General features: G+C 36.2%; 1 protein-coding gene and 1 pseudogene across 2 annotated transcripts; one reads left to right on the top strand and one right to left on the bottom strand.

Annotated features, from left to right (window-relative positions):
• Positions 1-8,905: 8,905 nt before the first annotated feature.
• On the top strand, positions 8,906-13,327 carry LOC143617972 (ATP-dependent zinc metalloprotease FTSH 6, chloroplastic-like; annotated as a pseudogene). Its single transcript, XR_013150930.1, has 5 exons — positions 8,906-9,550; positions 10,683-11,223; positions 11,778-12,090; positions 12,193-12,433; positions 12,983-13,327. The product of XR_013150930.1 is annotated as an ATP-dependent zinc metalloprotease FTSH 6, chloroplastic-like (transcript).
• Positions 13,328-14,167: 840 nt separating this feature from the next.
• On the bottom strand, positions 14,168-18,244 carry LOC143617971 (cytochrome P450 CYP72A219-like). Its single transcript, XM_077090347.1, has 5 exons — positions 17,972-18,244; positions 17,048-17,268; positions 16,723-16,967; positions 15,849-16,233; positions 14,168-14,681 (listed from the first exon to the last, which is right to left on the bottom strand). Exons 1-5 carry the CDS (start codon positions 18,237-18,239, stop codon positions 14,256-14,258), a joined length of 1,545 nt encoding a protein of 514 aa, XP_076946462.1. The 5' UTR covers positions 18,240-18,244; the 3' UTR covers positions 14,168-14,255.
• Positions 18,245-18,456: the final 212 nt, after the last annotated feature.

The following is an 18,456-nucleotide window of genomic DNA, read 5'->3' as shown; positions in this document are numbered from 1 at the left end:
GATGTGGGCCTAAAATTCTGTCGCGTGCGGGTTTTGTGTGGTAAAGAAATACCTTTTGCTTAGTTGTTGAGCCAAAAAACCTGTCATAAATTTTCTAAAGACAGAACCAAAATTATTGTTGAGCTACTTAAGTTTATTGTTTTGGATTTGTAGTACTCCACTCATCCAAAGCAGATGGTGTTCATGGTAACTTAGGGATTCCGGTAGTGCTATTATTGCTCTAGCAATTACATGGAATGGTCAGCGCTATGGTGAGATTGGTATTGGTCTGCATCCTTAGGAGACATTTGAGCTGCCTGATTAAAAGGTGAATCCACCTGTGAGAAAAAAGAGTAACCAAATAAGAGCTAAATTTGATAACAAATTAATCATGTCCCTAGTTCTTTTCACAATTAAATTTTAAATGACATTATTAAAAGTAATATTATACCATCGCATATGGCATTAAAGAACACTCACAACAAAATAGCATATATAGAATCTGAAAGTTCAGGAGGGGCAATTTTCTCATACTCTGAGTGATTGTGCAACCAACTACACGAACATTGTAAAAATCAATTCCAACAATGAAAAACATCGTAAAACATTGAGGATCCCCAGTTTCTAAAGCCTAGCTCATCTTCACTGTTGAATCAATATTGTAAAAAAAAATCAATTCAGCTAAACAAATTCCAACAATGAAACTCATGAATATAAAGAGTATGATCAACATCTAAAAGCATACAACAATTGAAGGTTAAATGCGAAGTGCAAAATTGGTTGAAATTAATGTCTTATCAAAAAGAAGAAATTAATATTTCGATTCTTGGATCCTTTTATGATATGTTTTTCATATTCCATTTTGTATAGACCTGCAAGACAAACTATTTCAAGTTTACACTGATGACTATAACAATTATCAGTGCCAATCATAAACAAAATTCAAATTAGGTCAACAAAATAATTAAAATTGGAAGAAATTTCAAACCAAGAACACGTAATTGTAGAAGCCGAATTTGATGCGGTTGGCTCGGATTGTAAACGCTAACTGGAAACTTGAATTTTGTTTTTCACTTTGCGATTAGACAATAACAATGGTGATCTGATTGGGGTAGCTTCCGTGGACGGATGGCTGCTCACTGATTGGGCGGCCGTGGTTGATTGTGTGGTGACGACGAGTGACCGATCAATGTCTTGCCGGTATATGGTTGAAGAAAAGAAGAGAAAAAAATCAGTATGGTTTCTTGCATAAGGAGGTATAAGACTGGTAAATAGGGAGGCGGCGTGGGGAGAAAAAGAAGGGGAGGAAGCGAAAACCGCCGGAGAGTATGGAACCGCCTTCAATTTCTCCTTCTAGAAGGAATTTCTTAAGCTAATATCCTCCGATCTTTCTGCCGCAATCCAAATCTGAATCCTAGGTGGCGGCGGTGCGGAGGTAAGACGGTGATGCTACACCGCATCTGTCGGTGGTATTTGACTGTCGCCGGGGTTCCATTTTGGAGCCCTAATTGACGGCCTATGGTAGAGGTGGACCTTCGCCTTTTCTTTGTCGTTGCGTTGTCGGGTTTCACTTTGGTACACGACACTCCTGTTGATTGTTTTCTTTGCCGGTAGGTGTATTTTCTTCTTTGTATGTTTATTCCCCTGTATTTGCGTCTTCTTTTGCGTGGGCAATTGATGTTTATGTTTACAAACGCCACATTAGCGTTTGCATTTTGTTTCTTGCTTTCTCAACTTTAGTGCATGCCAGCTGTTTGATGAAATGCTTGGTTTCGAGCTACGGTTACACCGTGTTTAGTCCTTCGCCCACTTATTGTTGCCGAGTTCTGTTAGGAAACCATAGGTGGCGATGGTGTGATATCTGTTTTTTTTACGCCGTGGGTGTGGTGTGGCTATGTTTTGTGACTATGGTGCGCAACTTTTCTCATTTCTCACAAGTTTTCTTGGTTTCTTTCGTTGTGCTCACAACATGTTCGATGAAATGTCTTTGTTGTTTATTCCTTCTAATTACGTTTGCTTCTGTTGTTATGTGCCAAGTTGTGTCTATCTTTTGTAGTGTACTTTCATTTGGTAAAAGATTTGGTTTAACAATGCTCGTTGTTGCATCTGTTAATTGTGGTGTTTGGTTATGCTTTTGTCAAGGAATCTTTTTTCTTAATAATATCATGGCTTTGTAAGGCTTGGCTTATTGTTTATGTTTTCCATCATCGCAAGTATTACTGGACTTTAACCATTTATCATTTTTGACTAAAGTTACATAACCAAACATAATTTGTGAGTTAAACAATTTTGTTAACCTGCATGTCTTACTAATAGCATATTTTGTCTATCAGGAGATGGGCTCCCCAAAATATTCTGAAGTAACAATTGACATAATTACAAACCTTGGCTTGATGATTCTCTGCAAGCTCATAAAATAAAATTTATTTTGGAATTTACGGCTTAAGTTTTGTCCCTTTTTTTTTAAATAATTGTATACCAAATAAATGTGTCATTAGTTTTTCTTGCTTTGTATATTAATATGTTATATACTAAGATCATATTATTCATATGCAGTTTACCATAAAGACGATGATGATCGGATTAAACTAAGTGCGCATCGGTGATCGGATGCATATCGTGGCGAGGCATCATCCGAATGCCATGGTCTTGGACTATGCAACCGTGATACGAGTAACTCTTATTGTTACCATTCCTTTACTTTACCGTATTGATTGTTTGTTCTTTATGCAATGGTTATTGTACCTTCTGTCGGGTTCAATTTTTTTGGCAGATTCGTAGCACATTCGTTGTCACAATGATATTGAATTGGTTCTATTGATTGAAACATAATTGTTTTTATACTTATGTTTGCGGGGCAATTTGGTTGTCGATATGAAAGGAACATCACTTTGGTTGTTGATATGAAACGAACATCACGCAAGTGCATATTTGTTGAAAATCGTTTATGGTTACGAAGATGCTAAGCCTATATGTTACAGACATAATACGAACGTGAGGCTATTGCCACCTCATGGTTGTCACGATGAAATCGAATTGGTCCTATTGACTGAAATAGAATTGTGTTTGAGGTCGGTTTATGGCTATGATGATGCTTTGCCTTCTGGCTTGGCAACTTATGTTGCAGCCATAATGCGAACCTGAGCCTATTTTGATTCCACCTATTAAGATAGGTTTGTAGCTATGATGCTTTGGTTTTTGGTGTGGCAACTATGATAACCACCTGAGCATTATGTTCAAAACGGAATGTGTTTCTTTTGTACATTTTGTATCTTAAGTTATGTTGTTATTTTGTTGGTTGAATCGTTGGTATAGGTATGATGACGCTCCGCATTTGGTGTCACGACTTATGTTGCAACCATAGCGGGCATCTGACCCTTGAGAATGCAAATTTACATCTCGATTTTTTTAACACTTAGGTTATATATTTTTCCTTTCATTTGTATGTTGAGTAGGGTAAACACTTTTTAAAGCTTTTGTGTAGGTTTACTTTTCTTTACTTTTGATTTGGTACAGTCTCAAGTAGTTGAAAGCATGATAGAAACATTGTGCAACTTTGAGTTACTTTATAAAGCCATGATCAAAATTGAGAAGATTCAATTTGACTTTCGATAAACAATATCTAACTTTGGCTATGGTTTCACAACCCCCTGCAACGCGGGGGTCGAACTACTAGTTATATAATAATTTCATTTTTTTTTTCATTTTTATATTTTCAAAAGTTACACAAGCATAATAATTTTAGAAATCACAATAAATTTTTTTTTTCTTGGTATTAGCCTCTTTGGAAGTTTTTTTTCTGAAGTTGTACATAGTGTTTAATTTTCGTGTCGCCTAAGTATATGATAATGAAATTATACGCGACTTCTTCACTTGTTGTATATGTTTGGGCCATTAATTTGGAGAGTTGGTTGGGCTTTAATCTGTTGACCTAGTGCTTGAATGGGCTTGATGGTGTGGTGGGCTACGGCTTCGGTTCACAAAAGAACTCCATGACTTGTGGCTGTTGGTGTATCACTACTGTATTGTATAAACATATAAGAGGTTGAGGTATCGTGTTGGGGCTGCAGAGATGCCAAGAACTCCATGACTTGTGGGTGTATTGTTTTTCAGATCGTTGTGATCTTTATTTTATTGTTCACTTGTGACTTGTTCTAGTCTGTATTCCTTCGTTCTTGTATTGCTCTTACGGGTATACTATTTCACACTTGTTTGCAAGTGAAGACTTATATATTAAGCGGATTGTATCATATGAACCTTGCTAGAATGCTAGTAACTAAATGAATATTATAACGTCGTCTACACGTTATCAACCCACCAAAACGAAAAACCTATATGTCTACATTCCAACCAGCATATAAATAGATATGTTTTTTTTCATTTATAAATTTTGTCTTTTGATAACTTACGTCTGTTGTTTTTTCGCATTAGTCTAGAAGTTTTCATTGTATCAATAGCTAAATAAAATCATATTCATTTAATCAATTATATATATAGTTACCATAGAGTGGGATTTGAAACTGACTCTTGGATCAAAATTCAAGATTTAATATTAACCGTCTGATAACGATTAAAATCCAATATCGAACACAAAAATGACAGTTTCCATGGGAGTTACTGGAGAAGGTTTCATCACCCCCTTTTTAGGTCGACGTGGGTAACCTCCCAACCCTAAATCTAAATCTCTGCACTCAAATCAAAATCAGCCCTCACTTCATCTTACCTCCTCATCCTTCGTAATTTTCTTCCTCCTGATTCACTATTATGTTCATGCATTGTGCCCATTTAATTTATTGTGTTCGTCGGAGGTAAATTGGCGGCATAATTTTTATTTCTTGTGGTTTATGCGGTTTTGATTAGCTTGCTTAATGTGTACATCGTGTTTATGATTGTAGGTATGGGGTGATCGTTGTCTTTCGTTACCGTTCCCGAGTTCGTCTTCTTGGTATGAACCCTAATTCTTTATTATTTTTTTTCATTTTTATTGGAGTTTCTTTTGTATGTGTTGATTTCCTCTCTATATTCAAACACACATAATTGTTATGTGATTAATAGAATGGGTGTTCGCCGTCCTAAAACCGGTAATTTATATAATAATATATAGATTCATTTTTGTATATTGTTTTTTAATTATAACAAAATGTACCTGATTTCAGTTGTTCCAATCCAACGGGAGATTTGTTGATTTGATTGGTTTATGTGTGAATGGCGTGATTGATTTGTGTTAATTCGGTTTGGATATTTGTTGACGGAATTAAGGCTAATTGGATACCTAATTTAGGGAAAGAGGGCTTCAACAATACCAACCTCCTTTGGAATGGCATTAATGCTGTTTTTGTATTATTGTTTACTAATCAGGTATTCAAATGCATCCACAAACTTGCCCATGCAGGAATCAAGATATGGGTTCTCACCGTTGATAAAACAGAAACATTAGTGACTACTGGGTAAGCTTTCTCTCTGCTTTTCTTAAGATAAGCAAATATTTTGTAGGTTCTAACATTGATGGATGAAACCCAAATTGATGGATGTAAGTTTACACCTCTAACTATTATCAAGTCTTTTTATTCTATTTTGTTTTTTTTTCTGCATATTAAATAAAACTTTTATATTCCATGATTCTGTCTTTTTAATGTGTTAATGGCTTTTTGAAAGGTTACATGTTAATGACTTCTTCTTTGTTGTAGGTGGGCCGGCTACATGTTGGATTGGTTGTCAAATTCGTGTTGGTCAAATTCAATAAATAGCGTGTAATTCAAGTTTGATCTTCATCTCTTCGCCTGATGTTGTAGGCAAACAAATTCAACAAGCAACACCGTTTGATTCAGTTAGCCGATTTTCCATTTTCCAACTGCACCACAATGATTCATACTTAAGGCCTAATCCAATTCAGATTCCTATCTTGCCATTTCTTTCTACTTATGTACGCCCTTAAAATATAGATGAATTATGATCTGTGTTTCAATGTTCTGCTCTATTTATCGCATTAGTTCGTGTACAATGATGCAAAATAGAAGCCAATATCATAATATTTTGAATCACGATTTGAATTTAAATAAAATAATTCAATTGACATGGTTATAATTTATAATAAAATTAGTACTTACACCAGGGCAATTTTTTAGTGCAGTCTGCACTTTTCTTTAGTGCTAGAGATGCATTGAAGTAATCTATATGAAGCTTAAAATTATATGAGCATGACATGTTTGTGTTCATTCAAGGATGAACATTGTAATGGGGACATTAAACACAAGATTTCATTTTATTTGGGCTTGGACTAGAGCAGTGGCGGCGAAGCTTGTACTAAGACACCGGGGGGGGGGGACTCAAAATGTATAAAAAAATTTACAAACGATGGGGGGCCAGACTCAAATTTTTGGCCGAAAACACCTAAATTTACACTACGCATAAAAAATTTCGGACGAAAACGGGTAAATTTACACTACTACGCGAAAAAACCGGGGGGCCGAGGCCACCCCTGGCCCTAACTAAGCTTCGTCATTGGACTAGAGTTAGTTTACTGGTAAACTTATTTTGTGCTATGCCTACTTTTTTGGTTTGTTTTGAAGGTTGTCTTTGTCTTTTGGCATTGCTCTATATTGTATTTATTTTGTTGAGCTAACCCTTGCAGCGGGCTACACTTTTATTTTTATTTTTTTTTTAACCTTTGATAGGCTTGGTCGTATCTAGAAGAAGGATACAACTCTGTTCATATTTTTTTTTTCCTTTTTGATGTTTTTGAATAAGAAAACAGTAAGAAAAAAAATGTAATTTTCTCTCTTGGTCTTGGTTACAACTCTTTATGCTTCATAGCCTATATCTTAACTGAATTCGAAAATTACCTAACTGCTTTTTTTGTCCATCTCAGTAAAACACTTTGATGTTTATATTCAACATTCAATCATTACTGCATAACGGGTCCGGTCAACACGTGCAGGTTGGGTAACTGTACATAACAGGCCCTATCAACAGATTTACAAGCATTTTTGTCCTTATTCTATGAAGAGCAAAAGCCTCGAAAACTTTTATACGCCCATTTGATATGAAAGACAACTCAAAATAGCACAATTTGATGGTTATATTGACCATTTAATCATCTTTCAAATGGTTTAATGGTTGGGTATTTGAGATTATTGATTTTGTGATAAACATGATTCTTTAAACAGTGATTCGTGTGAAGAAGCAGCAGCAACAAAGAAATCCGCCAGCCAAGAATCTTGTCATTTATGAAGACCGTTGTTGCATTTGTAAAGTTTTGGTTTGAATAAAGTTTAGATCTCTTTCTTAACAAGACTTAATTTTTAAGTATGTGTGAAGTTAATGGTAGCTCTCAGACTCTATTAACATACTAGGAAGTGTCTTTTTTTTTTTTTCTTTTTTTGTTGTTGAAACTAGGTTGTTTTTTTATTAAAGAAAAACAATACGAGTATGTGATTATCTTATTTAGGAGGATCATTGTTCAAATATTGTTATCTTTAATGTATGTAATAATAATTATGGCTTGAAATTATTAACCTTAGGAGTTAATTACTTGAATGTTATGTGTAATGCATGTAATCAAGTTGACCCGATGTTAACTACTTAACCCAACGAAAGTTCAGATTATATCCAAACTTGTAATTTTCATGTTACTAAAAGTTAACTCCCTTAGACTTTGAAGCACAAATCGGTGAATGGAAATAGCATACAAAGTGGTATAGTAGACTTGACTGATAAGTGGTACAGGTGTATAAACTGGGTATTTTCAAGAACCAGAGTATGGCCAACAAAAGTCAACACCGGGTCGGATAGTAACCGGTTCCGGTATAGTCGGGTATTTGACCAGGTTTTTTTCGGGTTTCGGGTAGGGTCGGGTTTTGGCGGGGTAAAGGTGGAACCGAGTTCGGTCGGTCCGGTTCCAGGTACATGTCCAGGGAGAAACCCAATACCAGGTCGTACCTGCGGGTCGGATACTGGTAGGAACTAGGTATTTTGTGCACCTCTAATGAGTGATCTTGTGTGATTTGAAGCAGGTGGTACTGGGCATAGATCTACAACTGTGTTTTTCATAATGTGTAGTTTTCCTTTTCAATTTTCTAATAAGTAAATTGTAAGTTTTAACTTATGTATTTAACGATGATTAATTAGCAACAAACTACTCGGTTTAGAACAGAAAGAGAGGTCGGCCACTATTACATTTAACTACCCGGCCACCGCCTATGCAGCTAAACTTCCTCGACTGTGGAATATGGTGTCGCCATGGGAATGGGCTACGACCATGGCTGCATCAAGATATATTCACCAATAGATAGGAGTTTTCTTACTGTTTCCTATTACTTAGTATCTCATTCAAACATGCATTTTGCAATATCTCATCCAAACATGCATTTTGCAATATCTCATCCAAACATGCATTTTGCACTTTCATATTACTGAAAATACATTAATCACACTCCCATGTTGATGTTCCCGTCCACCAGACGGGTAAACTACTAGTTTGTAGTAGGATGACTTGATAGGGATATATGTTAGATACTCCATAGTATGCGTGAATAAGAAGACAAAAAGTAAATTTTTTAGTCTCCAAACAAATGTATGGTTGAAACAACTTGAAAAAAAAAAGCTTAAAAGTAATTATCACTATCATAATTAAATTAAAAATCCATTTCATACTGAAAAAAAATTAGCAAATTGTAGATACCTACTTTCAAATCATGAATAAACCTATAAAACAAACGATATAAAGATCAATACAAGTGTCACAAACATTTATTAAGCCACGTGTCACATCAACAATGGTGCTATTTCACCATCTAACACATTGAGGTTAGCTCTAGATGATTCTTGAATACATAGGTCGAATCTATAAACTACCACATCATGATCATGTGTAGAAACATCTTCAAATCCATTCCCTATTTAAACTACCCAAAATATATATTCCCTCTAAAAACCAAAAAAAAAACTTATAGACTCAATCATCACATATACTTCATAGCAAACCAAACATGTCAACTGTAATTTCCCTTTTTACCCCTCACACCCCACTTCCCAAATCACACCACCATTCAAAAGACACAAAAACCACCCCATGTCAACCAACTTTAGACACCAAGTTCACCAAAAGAAACCTGTTAAAAACAGTTGGTCTAACCCTCATAGGCAGTGACACACTTGAACATCCTGCAGCGAGAGCCAAACCTGAGTTGCCCAACACGCCGGTTGCAGCCACTTCAAGTAGAATATCATATTCTAGATTCTTGGATTACATCAATGAAGGTGTGGTCAAGAGAGTGGACTTGTATGAGAACGGTTCGGTGGCGATTGCTGAGATAATGTTGAATCCAGAACTTGACAATAAGGTTCAGAGAGTTAAGGTTCAGTTGCCCGGATTACAACAAGAACTTTTTTGGAAATTAAGAGAGAAAGAAGTGGATTTTGCAGCTCATCCAATGGAAATGAATGTAACAGCTGCGATTTTTGATCTTTTGGCTAACTTTGCTTTTCCGTTATTGTTACTTGGTGCTCTATTGTTAAAATCTTCGTCTTCAAACGTACCCGGTGGGCCTAACTTGACATTTGGACTAGGAAGGTATGGATGTATAACCTACGAACAATGTTAGATCGGCAGGTGTCAATTGTGTCGGGTTGACGAGTTAAATTGTTCAACCTAAACAAGAACCATGTATTTTTTTGTGTCAAAAGATCAACCCGAACCTGAGCATGCTTAAAATCGTGTAACATGAAAAGGGACTATTTAACACACTTAGTAAAAAGTGTCAAACTGGTTGACTTGTTAATAGGGTCGGTGGGATGTTAAAAATGGGTTGAACAGGTTAGTGGGTTGACCTACTTAATTAAACGAGTTAATCAAGTCAACCTGAACATGACCCGTTTAATTAAACAGGTCAATAAGAACACGGCCTGCTTAATTAAACAAATCAATCAAAACAAGGCCCATTTAATTAACCAAGTCAATCAGAACATGACATAATTATAAAATGGGTTAGATATGACAATCCAAAACATGCTTATCAAACGGGTTAGATATAACAAACCCTGGTTGTTTTTCCAAATAGGTTTGGTTTGAAACTAGTTTCGGTCAACGAAAATCAAACTGTCCTTTGTGAAACCGGATCAGGGTTGGAAAACTGTCCTTTGGGTTTTAAACTGGTTTTTAATCGGTTCGGTTATAATGGATGAGTTCCCAAACCAATAACAAACAAACAGTTTAGTTTAGGGCTGTTCAAAAAGCTCGACGCTCGGGCTCGTGGCTCACTCAATAAAAGCTCGAATAAAACTAGCTACAAAAAGTTAATTTGAAACATCCTAAGCTGATTTGGATCATTTTGTAACCAAGCCAAAATCGACTCAGACTCGGCTCGAGTCATGGCTCGGCTCGTTGGCTCGATCTTAAGCTCGTTTAACTTCAAAATCGAGCCAGAGTCTAGCTAAGTTGCCTTGTTTAATTTTGAGCCCGAGCTCGAAACCATCCTGGCTCGACTCGTGGACAGCCCTAGTTTAGTTTGAAACCGGACACAGTTTCACCATGTGAACGTATACCGGATTTGTTTCGCAAACCGATTTTGAGTTCACCTCTAGTATAATTTTATTAGGTTAACCCGAACATGGCTGTTTAACTAAAAAAATCATTCCGAACACGAACCCTTTTATTAAACAAGTTAGATATAACATCCTAAAACATGCCGTTGATGAATTTACAGGAGCAAAGCCAAGTTCCAAATGGAACCAAACACCGGCATAACATTCGACGACGTAGCCGGTGTCGACGAAACAAAACAGGACTTCCAAGAAATAGTCGAGTTCCTCAAAACTCCAGAAAAGTTTTCATCACTCGGAGCCAAGATTCCAAAAGGCATTCTTCTGGTTGGCCCACCAGGCACAGGCAAAACACTACTAGCACAAGCCATAGCTGGAGAAGCAGGAGTCCCTTTCTTCTCACTCTCGGGTTCCGAGTTCATCGAAATGTTTGTCGGTGTCGGGGCATCACGGGTTCGGGATTTGTTCAACAATGCTAAAAAGAACTCGCCTTGTTTGGTGTTTATTGATGAGATTGACGCGGTTGGAAGACAAAGAGGGACCGGTATTGGTGGCGGGAATGATGAGAGAGAGCAAACTTTGAACCAACTTTTAACAGAAATGGATGGGTTTAGTGGCAACAGTGGAGTTATCGTCATTGCTGCTACTAATAGACCCGAGATCCTTGATTCGGCTTTGCTTAGACCGGGTCGGTTTGATAGACAGGTTAGTTAAAAGATCAAGATAAAACCGAACGATCTGTTTGAACAGTTTGGCTGGAAGTTTGTTTATTTAACGAACGAACGTGTACAAAGCTTTTTGCTCGTTTGGTTAAATGAACAAACATGAATACGTACATGTCTCATTCTTGAACATTCGGTCTATTTCGTTAATTATGTTTGCTAAGTTCATTCATTTGTGTTTGTTAGTTTAAGGTCGTTTATTTATGTTCATTAACATACTCATTTAAAATTTTTAGGCTTTCTACAGTTTAGTCTGGTTTTAATAACTTTTAGTGTTGTCATATTTACTTTTAATTGGTTTTATCTCAGTTATATTGTTCATATACAATAATGTTTGTTTGTTTACATAACCGTTAGTTTATGCTATTAATAAACAAGCATAAGAGCATGAACACGTTCATGATTTTAACGAACGAACACGAACAAGAAAAACCTGTTTGTTTATTTGTCGTGTAACCATGCTTGTTCGTTTAAAGTTAAACGAACATGTTTCGTTCATGTCCGTTCGGTTTGCTTACAGGCCTATGTACTGTGTAGGTAAGTGTTGGTCTACCAGATGTGAGAGGAAGGGAACAAATACTAAAGGTTCATAGCAAAAACAAGAAGCTTGAAAAAACGTGTCGCTAAGTGTGATTGCCATGCGGACTCCCGGGTTCAGTGGTGCTGAGCTGGCGAATCTGATGAACGAAGCGGCCATTCTTGCTGGCAGACGAGGCAAGGATAAGATTACTTTGAAAGAGATTGATGACTCGATCGATAGAATCATTGCAGGAATGGAAGGAACCAAGATGACAGATGGAAAGAATAAAATGTTGGTAGCTTATCATGAAATCGGTCATGCAATATGCGCGTAAGTAGTCACATTATCATCTAATAATGCCATTATATTCAGTTATTCACATAATGATGCAATGAAAATGGTCTGAGTTTCGAGATCATATGGTGGTTGTAGGACTCTGACTCAAGGGCATGATCCGGTTCAAAAAGTGACATTGATCCCTAGAGGACGGGCTCGTGGGTTAACATGGTTTACACCTAATGAAGATCCATCTTTAACCTCTAAGCAGCAGCTTTTTGCTAGAATTGTAGCTGGTTTAGGAGGTAGAGCAGCAGAAGAAGTCATATTTGGTGAACCAGAGATCACTACAGGTGCAGCAGGTGACCTCCAACAGGTTACCCAAATTGCAAAACAGGTATAATTGACATAGATAAACTTTAATTTTCAAAGAAATCAAGACTACTCATGCATGTTTTACAGCATAAAGGACAATCGTTTGAACTAGGGCTGTAAATGAATCGAACGTTCAATGAACTGTTAGGCGGGAAGTTCGTTTACTAAACGAACAAACATGAACAAGGAATTTCATTCGATTAGTTAAATGAACAAACATGAACAAAAGTCCCGTCCGTTCAAGTGTATTCGTGAACGTTCGGTAACGTGTTCATGAACAGTTGTTCATTTACGTTTGTTCGTTTATGTTGGTTCAGATAATTATTTATAAGTACTTGACCTGATTTATGTTTTGGCTGGTTATGTACTATGTGTGGGACTGAGAATGTTGTCTTTTATTTTCAACTTTACATATGTTTATTTGTGTTGATCTTGTAATTATGTTATTTACGTTCATTTATGAAATTAATGAACAAACAGGAACAAATTCATTTCCTTAATGAACGAACACGAACAAGCTAGAAATTTCATTCGGTATGTGTTTGTGACCCGTTCGTTTGTTTGTAAACAGATGGTTACAAGATTTGGAATGTCGGAGATCGGGCCATGGTCGTTGATTGAGCCAGCGGCACAGAGCAGCGATGTGGTGTTAAGAATGATGGCAAGAAACTCAATGTCGGAGAAACTTGCAGAAGATATAGATAGATCAGTTAGACGTATAATCGAGAAGGCGTATGAGATAGCTAAATCGCATATAAAGAACAATAGAGACGCGATTGACATATTAGTAGATGTATTGCTAGAAAAAGAAACCATCACCGGTGACGAATTCAGAGCAACTCTAGCTAGGCTTTCTGATATGTTTTATAAAAATGTTGAGAAGAACGATGATGCCCGAGAATTGGTTAAGGCCTAGACAGGCTTGTATTTAGACAGTTAATTGTTGATACTTTGCTTAGTAGCTGTGTACTTACCGCAACCAAAAATATAGTAAGTTTTACAATTTAGTGATTTAAATTCAATTACCCAAGGAATCTATATTCTGTCCAATCAAGACAACAAGTCTCTAGAGATGTGTGTAGGCACGTGGACGAAAAAGCAAAAGGAATTAATATTAATAGTATATAATATTTTGATTTCTTTTGACTACAAAAAGTCTATTTCATAGATATCCGACCATCTTAAAACAAAGTGAACTAGAAATGTAATGTTCCAAACAATCCCGGACAAACCCAAAATATGTAAATTGATGTAATCTCTCTCTCTACATGCAAACATAACACATGCGCACTCTCATTATCTTTGAACTAGCCGTTTCATAAGACCAAGTAAAAATCTTTAATCGAATTTATAATTAATAGAATAATAGATAAAAGATTTTAGGTTCAATTAACATTGTGTTTGTGTAGTCATCTACATTAGCTAATCAAACAAACAAGCTTTACAACACATCTTTTAACAAATTTTTATATCATTTCATGAAAATACCTTAATTTTATAGCTCTCTTTATGCTATCAAAAAGGTTAGGTTGACCCTAGTTTTATCAATCACTTTTAATGTTTGTTAAAACTAAGAATCAAATTCGTGAAAAAGTGTGAAACCCGTGGGGCCAAATACGCACATAGTTTATGATACTTAAAAGACTAAATCCAAAGTATGGTCATACACTCATAGTCTCATACCAAAACGGCAATCATAAAATCTAAAGCCGACAATTTATGAGCCAAAAGAATGGATAACATATAACTGTAAGGAAAACTTTCAAAAGTAAAGCTTTTGTTATTATAGATTTAGTGTAACATGAGCAAAGCAGAATATAAATACATAGGTGTAATTCATATCATTATAGTTTACGTAATATCAAATGAACCCCAAACTGAGGTTCAAGAGCGAAGACGACCCCTGGTGCATGTGCATAGGACGGTGAGATATCAAAGCAAAAGTGTTGTAAAATCATTACGAGGGCCATTTTTGCTTCTAACATAGCAAAATTTTGTCCAATACATACACGAGGACCTGCTCCAAAAGGAATGTATGAGGCCTGACCCTTGGTCACTGATGACACACCCTCGGTAAATCTTTCAGGCTTGAATTCCTTCACGTCATCACCCCATATGTCACTGTCATGGTGCAAGAGCAAAGTATGCAATTGTATCAAAGATCCCGTGGGTAGTGTTATGTCGCCTATCTTGGTTTGTTGATGTACCATACGATTTAGTGATGGCACCGGTGTGTAAAGTCTAAGCACTTCATTAAAAATCACGTTAACCTGCAAAATATAACAAGTAAAATACTCTAAATAGCATAGTTTGCAAATCCTTAAATGGTAGGCACCATTGGTAATTTTTTTGATGTGGCTGAACTTTTTTTAGTTGGTTATTTATTAGGCCATGCATAGTCAAAACTAGGTTAACATGGGCATTTTGCGTCATGTGGCGCCTAGTCAGTTTTTGGCAGGCATTTTGCAAAAAGTGGATGTAGTGGTAAAATGCCCCAAAAAACGCCTCGCTCTCCTCCCCCTCTCTCACAAAACCCTCAAAATGTGAGCCATCACAAAGCTATGTGCATAACTTGCACACCAAAACACCACCCATAATGCCTTCTTTTTTTTGGCGCGGGGGGGGGGGGGGGGGGGGGGGTTCCAGGCATTATGGCACCAAAGCTCCACCATAATGTTCCCACTACGGATGGTCTTATTTCTGCCCAATTTAGATCTGCTTGGGTCGAAAGCAGTCAGGTTTTGGGTTGCCATACCTAACCCGATTAATATACAGGTCATGTTCGGATTGAGCTATCTAGTTAAATGGGTTGTGTTCATGCTAGCATGTTTAAATAGTTTAATCAAGACATCAACCCACCAACCTGTTTAATTAAGCATGTCAACCCGCTAACCCATATAACTCATTTTTTTACAACCCATCATCTCAATTAACACGTTTATGACTTGATTCCTACCCGTCAACCTATACTAATAAAAAAATTGCCTAACGCAACCTTTATTTTTCAAAAAAAAGTTGCATCAGACCTAATGCAACGTTTTTGTTACCTAATGTACCTCTTTCCAGAAGTGCTACATTTTGTAAAGATTGCATTTGAAAGAAACAGTTGCATTATATAACATATAATGCAACTAATTTTATAAAATAAAGGTTGCATTAGACTAATTTTTTAATTGACACCTTTAGATATAATTAAATAAAACGGTTTGTGTTCGTGCTACACAATTCTAAATGTGTGCAACTCAGGGTAAATGCTTTTTGCCACGAATAAATATAAGGTCGTATACCGGTTGAAAGTTGAAACATTTTAACATGTCAACCTGATGTAGTTGACCATGCCTACATATGATCATAAACGGACATAGATTTCCTTATACATAATGGAAGCACAATATGCAAGAGAACTATTACATCTAAGTATTAATTAAAAGACTTACGATTTTTAAACGATTCAACCCATTGATATCTGGCTTTTTCTCCCCGAAGACTTGTGAAACCTCATCTCTAGCCTGGGCTTGCCAATCTTTGTGCTGACCCAACATGACCATAGTCCAAACAAGTAAACTTACTGTGCTCTCTTGTCCTGCAAAGTAGAAAACCTTACACTCTTCGATAATTTCGTCAATACTCAGTCCAAAATTGTTATTCCCGTGTTCCTTTATTGCTTTGTAGTTAGATTCCAGTAGTAGGCCCAACAAGTCTTCATTATTGCTTGATCCCTCTTTTATTGCAATGATTCGTTTCTCAATGATATTCCTTATTGAAGCCTTCACTTCACGATCAATTTCCTTCATCCTGTTATTTCTTTTTGTTGGTAAAAATCTGCAAAGTTATGATTGTTCTTTTAAGTAATATCTCTTGTACACTAATGGCGGTCATAACTAAGAATATTTTCGAATACTTAGATAATTATTAAGCTAAACGTAAATATACAATTGATTAGAAAAAATTATACGTTTCTAGAATCATTTAACTAACAAAACAAATAACTTAACTCGACTTTAATAATCTAATTTCAAAAGATATTAATGCTTGTAGGATTTTGAATTTGTTCTTTACTTTGTGTAAGAGTGGAACCAGGACATAGTTTATATGATTACCGTTTTATATATTCATTGATACTAAAGTGTATATTTTTGAAATTTTGGTGACCAAATTCAAGACAAAAATAATTCTTAGACATCCGAAGATCGAAACATTGTGACACCACGTGCATGCTACAATATACAATTGAAAGTTTGTTGAAAAAATACTGTTATCTTCTTTTATCACAAGAAAAAGAGTTAGTTATGTTATATAAACCATAGTCACCTTGATCCAGGAATGTAGATTGACTGCATAGCCTCTATAACCAACACCGCTTGTTCTTTTTGTAGTTCAAATATTGCTTTGCCTTCCTCAAAATTACTACCAAATGCAGTACGTGAAATTACATCACTTGCTAATGTTTGGATATAAGGCCACACATCCAATTCACACATGCTTTCCCTCTTCAACATATCTTCCCATTTATCGATCCTCTCCAAACAACACGTATAAAATGCAGGCACCATATGCTATAAAGAAAATCTATTATTATTGATTCTTATTTCAAACTTTGTTTTTAATGGAAAGACATAAGGCAATAAGAACAAACCTTGAGCTTCTCAACATGGAAAGCAGGATTGATGATCTTCCTGTGTTTGCTCCAGCGATCGGATTCAGCGTCTACTATACCTGTCACTAGAAACTTTATTAAAGGGTTTCCTCCCCTTGGCTTTTGAAATTGGTTGTAATTTGCCAAGACCTCCTTCACCATACCGGGTTCAATTATATGCACCATGGGTCTAGGCCCCATCCATGTGAAGCAGTTTTTGCCTACAGTTAATTAGCAAACAATTACGTACACAGATTGGAAAATTAAAGCCAATAAACATGAACACGATCCATATAAGTATATGTTTTAAATGCATCAACCATAAATCTTTACTATTAAAATCCTGTGACCCTTTTACAACCTGTTTAGCATACTTATCTACGCTAGCTTCTAACAAAATTAAAATTTTAAGATTACAGTTTCAGCATAATTCAGTTTCTTCGTTGATGCTCGTTTATATTCATTTACGATCAATTAAAATTCTAATGAACAGACATAAAAGAACACGATCACGTTTATTTTCTCAACGAACATACATGAATGAGAAATTCATTTTAAGTGACCGAAAGCAGCCTCCCTATTCCTACGGAGTAGAGGTAAGGCTGTCTACATCTTACCCTCCTCAGACCCTACCATAGCTTTGCTGTTGGTGGGATATACTGAGTATGTTGATGATGATTGATGATGATTTTAAGTGTTCGTGTTCGTTTGTTTGTTCGATTAATATAACAAGCCCGTTGTTGTTCATTCGATCGGGTTGTTTACATGCATAACCAAAATCCAGTTCCTCATGATAATATCACAATTCACAATAATATATATAATAGTCAATCATCACTATACTATAGGTGATGAGGGGAAAAGACTAATGGAAAAGTTTAAGAAGAAAGAAGCCAGAACATAAGAACATGAATATGCGTGTACCATAAGCAGTGATGGATTTATGCTCGAAGGGAAAGACTCGGGAAACTATATCGTTGTTTAGATTCATGGGTTTTGATTTGGCGTCCTTTAACATCTTCACCAGTTCCTTGAGGTCTCCAAACAAGAATCTATAGGGGCTTCCATTGAGGCCTTGCTTTCTTAAGAACTTCTCCATCCTTTTTGGTTTGAACCACACCCAGTTCAAAAGGCTCAATGCACACCACACCAGAATTATTCCCACACCACACCATACTCCACTAACTCCCATCTTGGTTGATGATTGTGTGAATGTTGTGATAACAAGGAGAAAAATTAATGATATATATATAGATCCAATTCAAGTAAATATCATGTGTTATTTTATAAACACGAGGATTTGTTGCTAATATTTCAATTACTATGCGTTGTTAGTTTGTTTAAACTAATGCACCCCTTTAACAAGATTTATTATTATATGTATTAGCTCCAAGTACATCCATACCACG

This window comes from Bidens hawaiensis, unplaced genomic scaffold (genome assembly GCF_021521415.1).
Source record: "Bidens hawaiensis isolate Kalapana, Puna unplaced genomic scaffold, B.hawaiensis_p1.1 tig00061225_1, whole genome shotgun sequence".
In the NCBI taxonomy this organism is placed as follows: domain Eukaryota; kingdom Viridiplantae; phylum Streptophyta; class Magnoliopsida; order Asterales; family Asteraceae; genus Bidens; species Bidens hawaiensis.
This window is presented reverse-complemented; position numbering and strand designations above follow the sequence as displayed.

Bases quoted from the DNA above. Each gene is read 5' to 3' on its own strand.
- LOC143617971 (XM_077090347.1), bottom strand. From the start codon at position 18,239: ATGGGAGTTAGTGGAGTATGGTGTGGTGTGGGAATAATTCTGGTGTGG. The intron at 17,269-17,971 runs GTACACGCATAT...AATTAACTGTAG, and splicing joins TAAATCCATCACTGCTTATG to GCAAAAACTGCTTCACATGG. The intron at 16,968-17,047 runs GTTTGTTCTTAT...TTTTCTTTATAG, and splicing joins TCCATGTTGAGAAGCTCAAG to CATATGGTGCCTGCATTTTA.